This window comes from Anopheles ziemanni, chromosome 3 (genome assembly GCF_943734765.1).
Source record: "Anopheles ziemanni chromosome 3, idAnoZiCoDA_A2_x.2, whole genome shotgun sequence".
Taxonomy (NCBI): domain Eukaryota; kingdom Metazoa; phylum Arthropoda; class Insecta; order Diptera; family Culicidae; genus Anopheles; species Anopheles ziemanni.
Genome location: NC_080706.1, coordinates 45,320,948 through 45,336,889, shown reverse-complemented (window position 1 = coordinate 45,336,889; position 15,942 = coordinate 45,320,948). Strand labels below are relative to the sequence as shown.

At 45.6% G+C, this 15,942-nt stretch overlaps 4 protein-coding genes across 4 annotated transcripts; 2 read left to right on the top strand and 2 right to left on the bottom strand.

Moving 5' to 3' along the window:
• The first annotated feature begins 110 nt into the window (after positions 1-110).
• LOC131288263 (EF-hand domain-containing family member C2) lies at positions 111-2,614 on the top strand. Its single transcript, XM_058317383.1, has 4 exons — positions 111-161; positions 237-778; positions 853-2,334; positions 2,401-2,614. The coding sequence occupies exons 1-4, from the start codon at positions 111-113 to the stop codon at positions 2,612-2,614; spliced, it is 2,289 nt and encodes a 762-aa protein (XP_058173366.1).
• Positions 2,615-2,950: 336 nt separating this feature from the next.
• On the bottom strand, positions 2,951-7,892 carry LOC131286709 (USP6 N-terminal-like protein). The gene is made up of 5 exons (XM_058315698.1): positions 6,681-7,892; positions 6,456-6,605; positions 6,215-6,385; positions 5,925-6,147; positions 2,951-3,453 (listed from the first exon to the last, which is right to left on the bottom strand). The coding sequence occupies exons 1-5, from the start codon at positions 7,620-7,622 to the stop codon at positions 2,951-2,953; spliced, it is 1,989 nt and encodes a 662-aa protein (XP_058171681.1). The 5' UTR covers positions 7,623-7,892.
• On the bottom strand, positions 4,051-4,617 carry LOC131286710 (uncharacterized). Its single transcript, XM_058315699.1, has one exon. The coding sequence runs from the start codon at positions 4,615-4,617 to the stop codon at positions 4,051-4,053; it is 567 nt and encodes a 188-aa protein (XP_058171682.1).
• A 3,500-nt stretch (positions 7,893-11,392) lies between the features above and the next one.
• LOC131284853 (DNA repair protein complementing XP-C cells homolog) lies at positions 11,393-15,552 on the top strand. The gene is made up of 4 exons (XM_058313711.1): positions 11,393-11,681; positions 11,752-14,353; positions 14,419-15,052; positions 15,142-15,552. Exons 1-4 carry the CDS (start codon positions 11,434-11,436, stop codon positions 15,429-15,431), a joined length of 3,774 nt encoding a protein of 1,257 aa, XP_058169694.1. The 5' UTR covers positions 11,393-11,433; the 3' UTR covers positions 15,432-15,552.
• Positions 15,553-15,942: the final 390 nt, after the last annotated feature.

Sequence of the window (15,942 nt, the reverse complement as noted above, 5' to 3'; positions counted from 1 at the left end):
GGTTTTATTTGTGCAAAAGGAAAGACAACGCCATTGGCATATTTCAACATACTTACATATTCATTTCGGTGATTTTTTGTTAAACGGATAGATTTTGCTATCGTTTCAAGATGTTGCGTTGCTCCGGATTGCCATTTTTACCAGGAAACACGTTTCCGGATGTAAGTTGTTACAACGCCATCGATCACCCTTATAAAAATTACGAGATACAATATAATAAATTCTTTTACCTACAGATTGGTCGTTCCAAGTTTCACAAATCCCACCATTTCGATCAGCGAAACCAAGTGTGCATTCTCGTCGATGCGCAGCGTCCCGGTATCGGTGGAAAACCGTTGCTCCCCACCGACTGCCCAGAGTATACCTTACCCTCGCTGTACCCACCGAAGTATGCTCCGGCGCGTCCGGCGTGGCTAGAATATGACCGCCAGGTGCTGTGCTTTTACGGCTACTTCCAGGAGTCGCTCACCGAGGTTGACCGTTTGCCTTACCAAGTGCGAAAGGTACGCATCTTGTATTATCTCGAGGACGACACGCTGCAGGTTAGCGAACCAAGAACACTGAATTCTGGCATACCCCAGGGTTGCCTGGTAACGCGCCAGCGCATACCACGACCCCCACCGTACGATCGAGAGTTCACTTCCCTGTTGGACATGAACATCAGCCACACGGTGCAACTGTTCGATCGTGTTTACACAATCACCGGGTGTGATGACTTCACTCGGCGATTCCTGAATAGGTTGGGCGTCTCGGTACCAGGATCTATCGAACAACCGATGTACGTAGTAAGAATGCGTTAAACTTGCTTCATTTATTAAAAAAAAAAATTTTATTATTTTTTTCGCTTTATAGTGACCCCGCAACAGAACTCCGCAAGCAGCAAGATTCCGCTAAAATGGCCAAGCTACCAGCGTACAAGATCGATACGCTGGGAAAGTTTCTGCAGTACGACCGCAAGGTGCTGCGGTTCAAGGGCGTCTGGGACGACCGAGCGAGCGTCTTCGGGGACGTTCATGAGCTGGAGGTGCTCTACCATCTCAGTGACGATACGGTCGAAATCAAGGAAAAGCTACCGGTCAACTCGGGTCGCGATTCGAACGGCATGTTTCTACGGCGCAGCCGCTTGCCAAAAACATTTGACCATCTTCCTACGATGGGCGAAAGCACCCCAGTAACGGTGCTGAATGTCATCGGCGGTGGACTGAAGGGTGGACGCTATCTAACCGATTGCGTTGGAATCGGCAAAACCGATGGGAACTACTATCGTGATGCCGATCTGCGCATCGGAGCCAGGATTAATGTGTACGGTCGGACGGTAATGTTGACTGGCTGCGATCGATTCACGGAAGACTACTATCGCACAATGTACGGCCTGGAGGATTTCACACCGCTCTACGGATACAGTGCGCCACGGGAGCAGTTTGTACGCTGTCGACGTACCGAGCGCGAGCTGCCACCCTTCAACGGTTGGGGATCGCACGAAGACTCCGAGGGTAACTGTTTGACCCTGGAGCCTAAACCACCCCGTATCGATTTCCGGAAGTTCATTGCTTACGATCGCTGTAGCCTACGGTTTGGGGCGCGAATGGTTTCGAAAGTGCTGGAAAATAACGAGCGCTTTTTTGTGATCAGCTACTACCTAAGCGATGACACAATATCGGTATACGAAATTCCGATCCGCAACTCCGGCTTCATCGGGGGCGAGTTCATCAAGCGACGTAAAATTTGTCTTCCGCGACAGGATCCGTTCGGGGCCGAGCGACCGGCTTGCTACGGCCCGCAACATTTCTATCTCGGTGCGGTGGTCCTGCTGCAGGATCATCAATTTCATGTGACGAATGCGGACATCTATGCACTCAACTTCATGGAGCAACACTGCGAAGAGTTTCCGCTCTCGAACGTGAGTAAGATCGTGCAGAAACTGCGGGACGCGCTACGTCCACACTACAAGGAATACGTCGCCAAGCACATGGCCAACGTTGTGCAGACCAAGATCGATGGGCGTCCGGTAAGCACGGTTACGTACGAAGCGCTGCGGTTGATGCTGATCGAACTGCTCGGGGACCAGATTGTCGATCAGGAAATCGTAACCCTTTGCCGGTTGTTTTCTGCCGAACCGGAGCAACCGGCTCGGTGCGACCGAGAGTTGGTGCGTTCGGCGATTCATGCCGAGCTAAACCGGGCACTTTGGAGCGATCTCGAGCGAACGAAGGAGCACATCTACCACCTCGAGCCGACGGAACCGCAGTGGATTACCCCTCATCGGCTGTGCACTATTGTGAAAGCTTGCAAAATACCACTAGACCGGGCGTTGGTCGAGAAAATGCTCCAAGTGTATGTACAGCATGGCTAAAATTTGTTCGTATAGATGTTTAATACCCTCCATCCACTTTCTTCCAGTCTTACCCAAAATGAAAAAGGACAACTTTCCGTGGAAGACTTTCTCACCATGCTTAATCCAGCGGCTGCCCCCAGTAAACCGATTCAGCCGCTCAACATTAAACACGATGTCACCCATTTCACGCCGTACCGCGTGACAGGCAAACTGGTCAACTGGGATCAGCTTCTGGAGCACATTGATCTCGAAAGAACACTGACGAATCAAACCTCCTAGAAGGAAAACAATATTTTAAATTTGCTAATGAGTGATTAATAAATTATTGTGTGCGAGTGCGTTTGTAAATTTGTTGTTTAATTGATTCTTGTTTCCAAATGTGCTTACATCCGATAAACAACACTAAGCCAACGCACGCATATTGTTGATTAAAATTACCTTTATTTCCATTGTGTATAGTAGGAAAACTTCCAAACGCCATTTTACAGTACAAAACATCTTACCGCGATACACCTTTATCTCATTGCAACTGGTCAGTTAAAAAACAAGACAAGTTCGAATGAAAATGGCAGTTTTATGGTGGCCAGGGGGTGGTGTATATGATCGTATGGAAATTTAAAACGAGAGCTGCTTTTCCGTCAATTCATCCTCATCCTCTTCATCGTTCCCGTGCTCCACAGGTCTCTCAACATCGTTCACCGCTGCCATTTTCCGAGCATCCCGCTCGTGAACCGAGGAGGACAATTTTTCTTCTGCTTCTTGCGACGGCTCGGAACATTCTTTTTCCAGTGGCTCACCCTCGGTAATGGATGAAGAATTATTATCCTTAGCAATTCCATTGCCAAACGAGGTCAGCCGGGGATCCTCCGTGTCGAGTATCAGCTCTACCGCCGCTCCATATGAAGACAGTTCTTCATCCGACAGTTGAGCGGCCAACTGGTCAAGCAGCAAGACGGCGGACGTTGCTACTGGCAACTCCCGGCCACTGCTTTGATGTGATTGCAGACGGAATATATCACAGGTACGATCGTACGACGTTAGGCTAATATCGTTTGTTGAGGTCACGGATGTACCGGTTAGGGATTGCTTCGTGATACTTCCCCCGTCCGTATCGGATACTGTGAGAAATGTTAGTATCACACGTTAGTTTGTGTTTATTGGCCTTAATTATTGTGTTTATTGTATTTAACACGTTAAGCGCTACGTCGGTCCCGAAGGGCCGACAGCGTTCTTTCCCGTAAGCCGGCGTCGGTCTGCTCGGACCCACAGAGCCCGTTTGGTAGGCCGGCAATTCTACGAATCGCTGGCAGAACGGAAAGCAGTGTAATTTGCGCGTAGCGCTTAACGTGTTAAACATCTAAATTCAAAACGTTTGGAACGAGTCGAAAAGCAGAAAAAACGCATATTGGAATCAATCCTCTAACAAAATGCAAACGAAATAAATTTATTGTGTCCATGCTTGTAAAACATCTTAACCTAAAAAATAATTTCATTTTCGTACAACGGAAGTTCAACATTCAAGTGCTACATTAAAAATACATTGTAAAAATGTACCACACACGTAATAAAATTTTAAGTAAATTCGTTTTGTAGTAACATACACATGAAAAGATCGTTTACATTTTATCTATTCTAACAACAAAGTACTTCAACACATGTACAGGTTTATGTAAAATTTATTATCGACAAATGCACGTCCGATCTAGTTTTCCCAACTAGCATACTCTAGTCGAGTCATAACAAAGACATTCCGAAATTGGGAGCGCCGGGAACGGATTCTTGTAACCCTCCGAGAAAGAAGAGACCGGTGCTTCTGCCTTCGCACAGTCACGCACTGCTAGCGGCGCCTCACACTTTGGCGGAAACCGTACCTTGCCGCAACCGGGAACCTGCACGCGGAGACATAGATCCTCCTTAATTTTGATACACTCCGGTGCTTCGACGCTGGGTGCCGGACTGGTGCAACTCATCTTCTTCAGCACCGGATCACGCTTCCGGCGCATTATCGGTACCAGTCCAGCATCGTCGCAGCTAAACTCGCGCGGCTTCGGTGGCTCCGGACAGGGACGCCACATTAAAGGGCTGGCCACCTTCAGCCTTCCGCTGTCCGGAGAGGACTCAAAGATGCCAAGATCTCTCGCCCTATCTTCGCATATCTTCTGTTTGCAGGGTCCGCTTGTTGCAGTTCCATTGCCCTGATACCTCGACGTATGCGACGACAATGGGCGTTTTTTCATCGCTAAGCCCAAGTTTTCGATTGATGCCCTCAGGAATCGATGCATCTTCAGTGTTGAACTTACTACTTCAATTTTTTTTTACTTCAAACCAACAGAACTGTTGATTATACTTGGTTTTTTTTAAAACAATTTAAAAAAAAAAATTTGTTTTTTCTGAAACTAGAAATTTAGCTTCCTCTAACGACGACCGGTCCAAACTGAATGGTTCAATTGCATTGTAAAACTACATGAACTAAACGTCTATGACTACTACGATACACAGTTTTTGCTAGGAGTTAAAAGTAGGAGTGCATAAGTTTCCTACTTGGGTAGGTTTATTTGAGTATTTGCTTGCTCGGAAAAGCGACCGTTTGCTTGCTTCTTATTACAACCGAGTACTTTCTTGAATGATAGCTTCGTTATCACAATAGTCATCAAGCGTATCGATGATGACGAGAGAATTCAAACTGGTGCCCAGCGACGTCCCCGTATCGAATGTAGTGAAGCTCTGGATCGTCCTCAGGGAACCGGTACTCACGCCTGGTCGGTGGTCCAGAATGCGTTGACGTTGCCCCCACCCAATACATAACCCAAGTGGATAATCGAAGTGGTTTCAGTTCAGATGATAGATAACACCAAATTATAAGAAACGAAAGAAATATAAAAAGAGAAATAATATAGTCACAATAGTGAAACAGATCCGGGCCGCATCGCATCACACGATGGTTAGAGGTTGCAGTTAGACGACCATTACCTTTAGCTATTCGCGATTGTCTATGCAGTCTTTGCAATCCTGAAAATGCCACACCACCCGAACACAGTAATTTACCATCCGCACGATGTTAACAGGGAGGAAAAGGATATTCATTAGTGTTAGATCGTACTGTAAACGTTGCATCATTGCGAACAGCTTGTTTATCACCATCATATACTAGGGACCCATAATTGAAATCCAATACCTCGATGGACTCGAGACACACATATGGAAAATGGAATTAGATTTCAGAACTCAAATTCACGTAACTAATCAAGTTTGTTTCATCCTATGTTTTTCGGTGATAGTCTTTGACTTAGTTGTATTTAGAAAAACTAAATTAGACTGATAATTTTGTTAACTCCACTATGCGCTACGCATGTCTTGTGAAGGCGAAGGACAAAATCCTCATATTTTAATCAATTAAGCGTCAATTTGAACGGCTACACGATAACTAGTAACAAGTAAGATACAAAGCAGTGTTATCAAATTTAAAGCAACATTAGCAAACAAACAAAACAAATAAAAGCTTCTACATGAAAGCATAACCTCAACAAAAGCAGCTTAGTAACACAATGCATGCGAAGAATGAATATGTTTGAAAACATTCGCTACTTACCTATGTTGAGATGGCTTACGGTGTCCTCGGTAATATCATCGTAATCCTTTTCGGTCCGCTCATCGTCCTCTTCCTCATGTACCGCTGTTCCATTACCATTACCCCGCACGTCCCCATTTTGGTACTGTTCTTCATCGTCGTCATTCTTCGACTCGCTGCGGTACAGTACCGTCTCCTTCAACACCATTTCCCGATCCGAAAACTGTTCATCCCGATGGCCAATCTGAAACAAAAAAAAACCGGCCACTTGTGTAATCGTCGAGGTTGGAGAAGGGTGCGAATGACCTTACCTTTGCCCTCATCGATGGTTCATGCGGCTGACCGCGTGGTTTCATTGGCAGTTCGGTGGCAACGGCCGGTGGTAGATTGAGTAGTTTCATTCTCTTTAGCTCGTCCATCGAGGATTGGAGGGTTTTTATCACAGTGTCGTCACTGTAGCCGAACTGTTTGTGCAGCGACGTCTGGGAAAAGACAAAAAGCGATCGATTTAAAAATAAAACGGTATTGTTTTCCACCATATCCTTCTCTTACCATAAGGAAATCGGTTATTTGATCCATATCTTTCATTCGCAAAAGTTTCCCGCGATGCATTTTTAATATTGTAAACGACATTGCTGTAAGTACGCGTTCCCCAAACATCATGTAAATGTCCCATACTCGTAAACATAAGCTAAATGGTATCTAAGGAGGCGAGACAAAGTAGATGATAATGTTAATAAAAATGCCTTTGACTTTGCTGCTGTAATAATATCATACCCGCTCGATAAAAATAACAAAAAACCACTTCAGCGAATATAGTACGGAATGAACCTCGTGCTTGTCGAGGTGTTTCTTCAGTTTTGGCAGACACTTGGTGAGTATTTTGTCATGATGCGCCAAAAACCGCATCAATTTGGGAAAGCCCACGATGTACAGGCCGTGCATCGCATACCGGGCGTTGATCATCAGCGTCTCCAGCGCCCAGAACGTGTCCTCCTCGTCGAAGTACATCAGTAGCACGGCGGCCACGGTCGACATGCCCTGGCAGTAGCCTATCTCGGTGTTATACATACTGTACGCCGCCAGTACCCGGAATAAACTTTGCTGCTTCACACTGTACCGCTCGCGGTAGAAAATGTTGTTCCGAAACTGCCGATTAACGTCGAAATCGATCTGCCGAATGTCTGGACTGCGGTTCCGGGCAATGCGCAACATCCGCTCGTACACCCCGGCGTTCTCCAGCATCAACCGGTCGAGGTCGAGCAGTTTGCGCCAAATGGCCGACCGCATCCGATCGGGAATGCCCTTCATCACGCGCCGCCTAAGATTTTCTTTGGTGGCCGCGCTGTCCCAGTTTTTGTTCATCTTGACCCACTTCTTGACCCGCGCCATCTCGAGCTTCAGCAGCTTGTCGTGTTCCTCTCTGTCCTCGGACGTTGCTGCTACCTGATGTAGGAATCCGTACCGGTCGGTCTGTGCGTAAACCAGCAGCTCGTCGGGATCTTGCCAGCTGTCATCGGTTGCTTTGCAGCCGCGTTGTTCGTAGCGCAAGAAGATCTCCTCGCGCTCGGCATTCGCGCGCTCCAGCAGAAGGGACTCATCGTCAGTCATCGTCCCGTAGGTCACCACCGTCGAGTCTTGCGCATCTACTTGCTGTCCTGCGGGTGGTTGTTTCTCCTGCTGCTCCGTCGATAAACCGTATCGATCGTATCTGGTCATGGACGGACGAATGCAAGCAAACGTGTGCCGCCCGTTTCCGTTGAGGTACTGCTTTTGTTGATGATGTTGCTTCGACTTCTAACTCTACAGCTCGTGCAAAAGGAAAAATCTCTACCGTCTTCGTCGTGGTTCTATTTTTTGTAGATGTTCTGGCAATCTCCGGAAGCATCAGCATTGCTCGCTGACACATCTTCCCATGCAGCTGAACCCCGCTGAGAACCGTCGTTCACAGGGTCCTTTTTTAATGTTGATTGCTTGATACGACTCTCGAATTGAGCTATATTTAAAGTAAACAAATGGAACACAATGAAGTACTGAGGAACACACTGTGGAATCTTAATTAACATCAAGAAATAATTGGCAAAAGGAGTTCGCTAGGAGTTATAACGTACATTAATATTTAGAAATTTTGATTTCATGTTAAATATAGTTTTCATATTTTGGGGATATGTCAAACAAAAATATAAAATTCAAAATACTGATATTTAATCCCAATTACGTTGTCGATTAAATTTCATCGCAGATAGAATAATGTGTTTATGTGGGTTGAATATGTTTTTTTCGATCACTATCACTCTTTTCGCCGATAGGGGTATATTTTCATCGCATTTTTCCTGTGATTTTTTTTCCATAATTGCGAAACCATTTCTTTCCCAGCATATAAAAGATTATTTTTCTGCGCACGACTTCTTTATCGGAACTAGGTGTGTGGCATTCGTTTCATTCTTTTTGGTTTATTATAGTGCGATGAGATTAGTGACTAGTCATGGGATATATCCCATATCTATAGACCAATCTAAAAACAGAATATAAGTGCCTTTATTAAGTAGTACATAAGTAATATAAAATGCACGACTGTTCATACAAAAGCTTCAATTAAAATTACACAAACTACGATGTATGCATACTCATTGGAGAACCTGTTTCATGGAATTGTAACCAATATTTCGTAGAAATACGTGTGGTTAGTCATATTATTATGGTTCCAGGCAGAGTTGATCATCAATTATTCATTATGCTTAAATACAGATGTAGCAAAGGTTGCGTGCCCAACGTTAGCCAGGTCCAACAGCGCGCTTCTTTCCCTTTTAACCAAGCAACTTCTCTACAGACTTAAAGTTCACGTAGTCTCTTCGTTCCCAACGGCTGTACCAGCGGGTCTGTGTACCTCTAGGATGGGAAGCATTTTCCGATTATAAATAACAATCCCCATCAACCAGTTGCAGTCGTCCATCGCCAATCGCATCCCAAACGCCAGCGTAAAACCATGGCAGTGGGCCAACCGATTATGCTGCCTCGCGTCGCATTTTAGGGCAACACTTTCGCTTCCGTGTCCAAGACAAAACACGCCGGCGACAGTAAAGACGTCCCCACCGGTTGTGGTAGCATCGCAAAAACGAAAACTACACATGGATCACCGAATTGGCTACTCCGTAGGCAGTAAGCCGAGATGGTTGGTTTAGTTGCAATTCGCACGTTCCGCCGTACAACTTTTCTTTTCGCTGGTCGTCGTCGTCGTCGTCGTCTTGCATCAACTCGTCGGAGCGTGAGAGTTTTACCGGCTACCGATTACCTACGTCTGCCCTCTTCACTACCTCTTTCGCCTACAGATGGTGATTGAAGTGCTGCCATTGGAGCCGAAGGGTAGGCTATGCCCGGATAACCACAGGTAGCCCGAGGATCAAGCAGCTGTAAATTTATCAACCAGTAACCTTGACTGGCCAGCAAACGGTAGTGTATACTGGAAGCGACGATCACGTTGCCGGCGTTGGATTCGGTTCGGTACGGTTTCGACTGAACCGGCTTGCCATTATGCAATACGTGACATAGGTTCAATGCTATATGAACTTGTTTTAGAGAAGCATACTATATCGTTAGCAAACCTTCATCATGAACATTTTGTGTGCCACTAGTATGCTAAATAAAACATAACGTAATATTCCGTCTAGGAGAAAAAAAAGACAATATATCGATAACAATCCGTTTGTGATCAGAGATGCTCACGTTCAACATTTCCCAATTTGTTATAATTCGAACTACTCCCTTATCGTTTAAGTTAGGACGCTCAAACCAAGCAAGTTGCAGTACCTATGATCAAGGTGCGTGAAAGTTTTTTTTCCGACTGATGGTCAAACGCCGCACCATGATGAGGATGATTTTCCACGCATCAGTTGTTTGTGGGTTGCCGTAAATAAGACTGGTCAAAAGGCAGCTGATGTTGCCGCTGCAGCAGGTGTTATCCTTTGCCCGGTTCGTTTATAACACGAAACCTACGACGTATTCTTACGATGTTGACTGATGAAAATTTCATTTCAAACGTTCTTTCCATATCTTTTGCTACTGCGATGTCTAGATTTTGTTCGTTGCAGCTACGGCTTCAGAGTTATCGAAAAACAACGCAAACATGTATGAACAGTCTAGCCGCAGAGGGAACGAACTGATGTGAGTTTCTTTGTTCACTGGAACCATGGAATGGTTTTCAAGGTGCAAAATTTTCTCACACCCCGCAGGTATCAGATGCACGATATATCACAGAAGCAATTGTTTATCTTATCTGGTTCCCGGCTTTCGCGGTAACGTCAACATGCGGGCGGAAGCTAATGAACCAGCAAGAATGCGGAACCAAAACCGTCGGCGAGGACGCGGGGCGTACGAAACAGCTTCTGCCTTCCACATCCGTTGCTTAATCTCAGTGGAAGTATTGTTTTACCAGTGCTCACCATTACCAAACGCCAAGCCAAAAATCCGGTTATGCAAAGTTGTACCAATTCATCGAAGCACCCCATTGTGGCATACATGGTCGCTAGGGGTGGCTTCGGTGTGGTAATGCGTTAGGTTTGGCAAGCGGGTACGCGATGGAAATGCGAAAGTGATACCACAGATAAATTCATAACGATTCGATACACCAGCACCATCTGCAGGTTGGATATTTCTGAAAGGGGCATTGGATAAACAACACTGAAAACACAGCTCACTGGGCCACTACTGGGCTTTTATAATTAGAGACCGGTACGAGAGTACAACGTGCTGCGATATTGTATAAACAATATTTACACTTCGGACCCGCCACTTACCGTTGTTGTTTGTGGCAAAGGTTAGCGTATTCAAACACTTTTTTGCGTGTCTACGATCGAGCTGGTGGTGTTTATTTTTTGTTTTTTTCGTCACAGTCCGTTTTCCACCGAAGATGCTGCTCTTTCTAGAAATTTATGAAATACACAGCAAATACACTTCTTCGAGGACGCCTTCTAGACACAGGCTGCATCTTTAGACTATTGTAAGAAAAACGGAAGCATCGCAAAACCAGAAAACTATCCTCATCTATTGTGGTAAACACAAACTTCTCGCGAACAATTACGCCTTCTCGCGAACGAAGCGAGATGCGAATGCAAACTGAAGACCTCAGTGTTTTTGACGCACGAATTGTGTACTGTTGACAATCGTTCAAGGTACTTACAGGTAGGTAGGATCATGTTCAACCGTGTTCGCACCAGGCTTCACCCCGCGAGACTGCAGGGAACCGTTGACCAAAAGTTTATTTTTATGTCCTAAAGTTTAAAACTGAAACTTGAGCTGATTATTTGAAACTTATTAGCTGAAAAAATGTTATCGGAGTAGTCGTACATGTGCAATCGCAGCATCATCAAATTGGAGAGGCGGCTAGGAACTGCTACTTTTCAATCAAACTTCCATGGAAGCAGCACAAATGCATTTGTCAAACTTTGGCGGGCAAACGTTGCGTCGCGTAAATTCATGTTTGTTCGAGTACTCGTGTGCGGTGGTTCGTTGACCACCAATTTCCGCGATCAATATGAGCGACGAGGAGGAAAATTTTACTGAAAGTGACGAGGGATCCGATTTTTCGGCGAGTGAAGAAGATGAGTGGGTACCGACAAAGGATACGAAGAAAAAACAGGGGGCCAAAAAGTTCAAGGCCGAAAGCAGCTCCGATACCGAGGAGGACGATGAAGACTCCCTTTCGGAGGATGGTAGCGATCTAGAGGAGTTTGAAGAAAGCAGCAAGAAGAAAAAGGGCAAACAGTCGACGGCGCGGAAAAGGTTTGTGGTTACTTCGATACGATACGAATGCTTTATCATCCCAACATGGATGTTCCTTTTGTCCTTTTAGGCCAGCTTCAAAGACTTCTCCCAAACCAGCAGCGGGTGGCAAAAGGAAACGTCTTTCACCTGGACTGCGCGATCGGCTATATCAACAGTATAAGAAGGATTTGCTCAAAGAGATAGCACCAGCGAGGCCACCACTAAATAGTAGCGTTTCCGATATCCTGCAAAAATGTCAATACCAACGGAAGGGTGGAGCGGTTGGAAGCCAAAGTAGAGCGGAAGATTCCGATAGTAGTGGCGACGACCACTTAGTTGATCCGGAAAAGTTGGATCTTGGCTCGACCTTCTTCAATAAGCACGATAAGACCCAGTCAACCAGTGGTTCCGGTCCACCACAGTTCGACGTAAACGCCGGTATGCGCCTTTCGGATAGCTCCGACGGGGAAGATCCGGAACCGAGAAGCGGACGAACTGGTGAGGAATTTTTACCTGCATCGATACCGAAGCAGGCCGCTGACAAACTGATCAGCCATATCAACCAGCAGTCTGGTGAATTCATGAATTTTCACAATCTCGACCAGTTCACGGCGAAGGTGGAGGAGGCGAAGCGATTTCTGAAAAACTACCAACAAAAAGAGGCCGAGCATGTTAATACGGAATCATTGGGGGACGGCGCAGCGCTAACGGCCAAACATCACAAGGAAAGCGTGTCCAATTTATTGGCTCTTGGCGAAACGGATGCAGGAGCTTCACCCCTTAAAGTACAGTCAAACGCCAGCTCTGACTCGGAATGGGAAGAAGTTCAAACGGAGGAAGGTGCTGAGAGAAAACCAGAAAGTGAGTCAAAACCGAAGGATGTTACCATCGAAATGGACACTGCGCAAAGCAGGAGAAAGCGTAGGGAAGAGCTGGAAATGGAATTGTATATTAAAAGGCAAATTAACAAGGTAAAACGAGCGAACCAGCTGAACTACCACAAAAGCAGTGTTCTGGCAGCCATTGCTATCGGGCGTGAGTTGAATCGCATCATCGGCGGTAGTTCTATAAAAGGATTTTTAATTTCCATCATGCAAGAAAAAGTTTCCGTCGCTAGCACCAAGTGGGACGAGAAAAAAGTACAAAGCTTAGCCGATTGGTTTAGGGCGGAGTTCATGCTCCTGTCGAACGATTATCTGGGAAAAAGAAATGGATGTAGCCTTGCGTTCAACCTATCACTGGCTCTCTATACCCGCAAGGTAAACTGTCGTCGAGATTATATATTACTGTTTCTGGCATGCTTACGTTTGGCCGGTGCTCAGGCTCGTATCGTGCTTTCCGCCAGTGTGCCATATAAGCGGCCAGCTATGAACGACCTCTGCCCAATGAGCGAGCGTCAGATTAAAGAGAACACCGCAAAACGTCTTCCGAACGGAACTCAAAGTGAGCGTCCGTTGGGAAGTGCTCAAAAACAAAAAAAGGATTGCGTGGAAAAATCCAAACCTGAGAATTTAGATGTGGAACAGTCTGTCTGTAAAACTACACCTACAAAAGAAAATACATCTAAGGAACCATTGAAAAGTACGACCCAAAAGGTGGCAACTCGTAGAACCACACGAAGGGCGCTAGCTACGCTGAACATTCCACAGCTGGACGGTGCAGATGATGTTCCCTTGGAAACTGCGTTAAACGTAATACCACTTAGACGTTCATTGCGATCCAGCAGTGCATCTGCTATCCCGGTAACTTCTCCCGGGACTTCTCCTTTCACCAAGCGAAAATCAAACACTTCGGGCTCATCTAACTCTGTTGGTGTTGGAAAAACTAAAGGGATTGAAATGAGAAAGAGGAAACTTTTCACGCTTCAAACCGAACCGACAGACCTCGTCGTGACAACGCTGACAACTGAGAGTTGCCCAGCGGTGCGATCAAGTACCCGGAATCAGGCAAAGGAGCAAAAAGAAACTAAACTAAAACTCGATAGTGCGAAGGAAGTAATAGTCAAACGACAAACAGCCCGACCTAGTACACCTTCGGACGACGATGCCTTCGTTTCGAAAGGTTCCAAGTCTAAGAAAATGAGAGCGGCTAGGGGTAAAGGAAAACCCGGTGGAGAAGAAGATGCTGCTCCATTAATCAATAACGGGAAAGTACCAACAGTCGTTCTCACACCCGTAAATAAATCGATTGAACAAAAAGTAGTGCCTACTTATCTTGATGTCGCAGGCGAACCACCGCAGGTTACGAAACCGCAGGTTAAGGCAGAAGAGAAGCCACTGCATGTAGCGAACAAATCAATCGATCGAAAAGTATCATATGATTCATCCTCTGAGGGCGAGTCAGCTAAACAAAAGCGGAAAGTGACCACTAAAAAGAACCACGAACCTCTGGCCGGAAAGGTTAAAACAAAACGGGCAGGGAAGAAAAAGCAATTCAATTCATCTTCGGATGATTTGGAGGCCGATAGTGACTTCGAGCTACCAAAGGCATCTTCGAAACACACGAAAAAAAGGCCCACGGCGTCGAAGGGCAAAAAATCTCCCGCGGTCAAACGAGGCGGTACGGCGGGAGCACGTCAAGTCGGAGGCGACAAAACGGACCTTTGGATCGAGTTCTACTGTGAAAAGTCAAAACGATGGATTACTTTCGACTTAACAAGTGGACGTGCCGATTGTGTTGACTATATCGTGGTAAGAACATTGAGAGCCGATATAATAATTTCATGCTTCGATTGATCAAACTAATTTTTTTTCAGCGAAATGCAACCAGCCCGATATCGTACGTGTTTGCTTGGGATAATGAAGGTATTATCAAAGATATAACCGCTCGGTATGTTCAAAATTGGAACACTGCCTGCCGGATGCTGCGTGTCGAGCACGCATGGCTGGATAAAGTCCTTGCGCCGTTCGTGGGCGCCAAAACCAACCGGGACCTGCTGGAGGATAAGGAACTGAACAAACTGGACGCAGACAAACCGCTTCCGAAGACGATCGGTGAGCTAAAGAATCATCCGCTCTATGCGTTACGACGTCACTTGTTGAAATTTGAAGCCCTCTACCCGGCGGAACCCCCGAGCCTAGGCTTTATTCGTGGCGAGGCCATCTATCCACGCGAGTGCGTCTTCACACTGCAGACACGCGAAAAGTGGTACAAGCAGGGACGCGTCGTGCGGCCGTTTGAGACGGCTTATAAGGTGGTCAAGTGTTGGAAGTACGATCGGCCAACTAACAACTGGTTAAAAAACCAGCCATGCGACTTATTTGGTCTGTGGCAAACGGATGAGTACGATCCACCTACTGCGGAGAATGGCCTCGTGCCTCGCAACGAGTACGGTAATGTGGAGCTGTTTACAGAAAAAATGCTACCCAAGGGAACGGTCCATTTGAAATGTGCGTATCATTTTATCAAAATTTATTTTTCTTTGCTGGGAAAACCTTTGCCTGTCTTACTTTGATTTTCCTTCTTTGACTCTTTAAAGTGCCGGGACTGAACAAGGTTTGCAAACGGCTGCAAATAGACTGTGCGCCAGCCCTCACTGGTTTCGATATGGCGAAGATGCGTATGGTCCCAGTGTATGATGGATTTGTCGTCTGTCAGGAGTTTGCCGAAAAGGTAGTTGAAGAGTGGTACAAGGAGATGGAGCAGGAGGAGCGCCGGGAGCTGGAAAAAAAGGAAAAACGGGTGTATGGTAACTGGAAGCGGCTGATCAAGGGACTCCTGGTTCGCCGCAAACTACAGAACAAGTACAATTTTGATAATTTAGCATAGTACAAACTGAAGCATTAGCATTTAATTTTGAGTATTATGTCGGTAGGAAACGTTACGTTGTACCTTGGTTATGTCAATTGAAAGAATTTGTTATGCGGGTTCATGCTATTTTAAATATAATGATACTTTTTATAATTCTGGTTTAACATGAACTGGTTAAGCAATATTTGAGAAAACAACCATTTTACTGTCAATGCAACTGGTTTGTTTAAAAGATAACTGTAGTAGCTTGTGGCTGCTAGGGGGCTAATACTTGGCGTACCAATGTGTGTAGTTTTAAATTCGAATTCGAGTTGAACTTTTCCATAGTGTATGTATGAATGCGGATTGATAAGATATCAGATTTAAAATTATTCGAATCGTCGTGTTGCTGGATGATAATGCATCCCAAGATAGTCATATTTGTATTCCAACGTTTTTTTTCGCAGCCACGCGCCATCTAATGATTCATGGTTGCTGATAAAAGCAAAATTATCGTTATCGTTTTTTTTTAATCAAAGAGACAAACCAA

What these genes read in the sequence shown, in the direction of transcription:
- LOC131288263 (XM_058317383.1), top strand. Translation starts at nt 111, where the DNA reads ATGTTGCGTTGCTCCGGATTGCCATTTTTACCAGGAAACACGTTTCCG. An exon ending in CAGGAAACACGTTTCCGGAT is followed by an intron (nt 162 to 236) that starts GTAAGTTGTTAC and finishes TTTTACCTACAG; the next exon opens with ATTGGTCGTTCCAAGTTTCA. An exon ending in GGATCTATCGAACAACCGAT is followed by an intron (nt 779 to 852) that starts GTACGTAGTAAG and finishes TTCGCTTTATAG; the next exon opens with TGACCCCGCAACAGAACTCC.
- LOC131286709 (XM_058315698.1), bottom strand. Translation starts at nt 7,622, where the DNA reads ATGACCAGATACGATCGATACGGTTTATCGACGGAGCAGCAGGAGAAA. An exon ending in AAATAACCGATTTCCTTATG is followed by an intron (nt 6,386 to 6,455) that starts GTAAGAGAAGGA and finishes GTCTTTTCCCAG; the next exon opens with ACGTCGCTGCACAAACAGTT. An exon ending in AACCATCGATGAGGGCAAAG is followed by an intron (nt 6,148 to 6,214) that starts GTAAGGTCATTC and finishes TTTTTGTTTCAG; the next exon opens with ATTGGCCATCGGGATGAACA.
- LOC131286710 (XM_058315699.1), bottom strand. Translation starts at nt 4,617, where the DNA reads ATGCATCGATTCCTGAGGGCATCAATCGAAAACTTGGGCTTAGCGATG.
- LOC131284853 (XM_058313711.1), top strand. Translation starts at nt 11,434, where the DNA reads ATGAGCGACGAGGAGGAAAATTTTACTGAAAGTGACGAGGGATCCGAT. An exon ending in CAGTCGACGGCGCGGAAAAG is followed by an intron (nt 11,682 to 11,751) that starts GTTTGTGGTTAC and finishes TTGTCCTTTTAG; the next exon opens with GCCAGCTTCAAAGACTTCTC. An exon ending in GGGAACGGTCCATTTGAAAT is followed by an intron (nt 15,053 to 15,141) that starts GTGCGTATCATT and finishes GACTCTTTAAAG; the next exon opens with TGCCGGGACTGAACAAGGTT.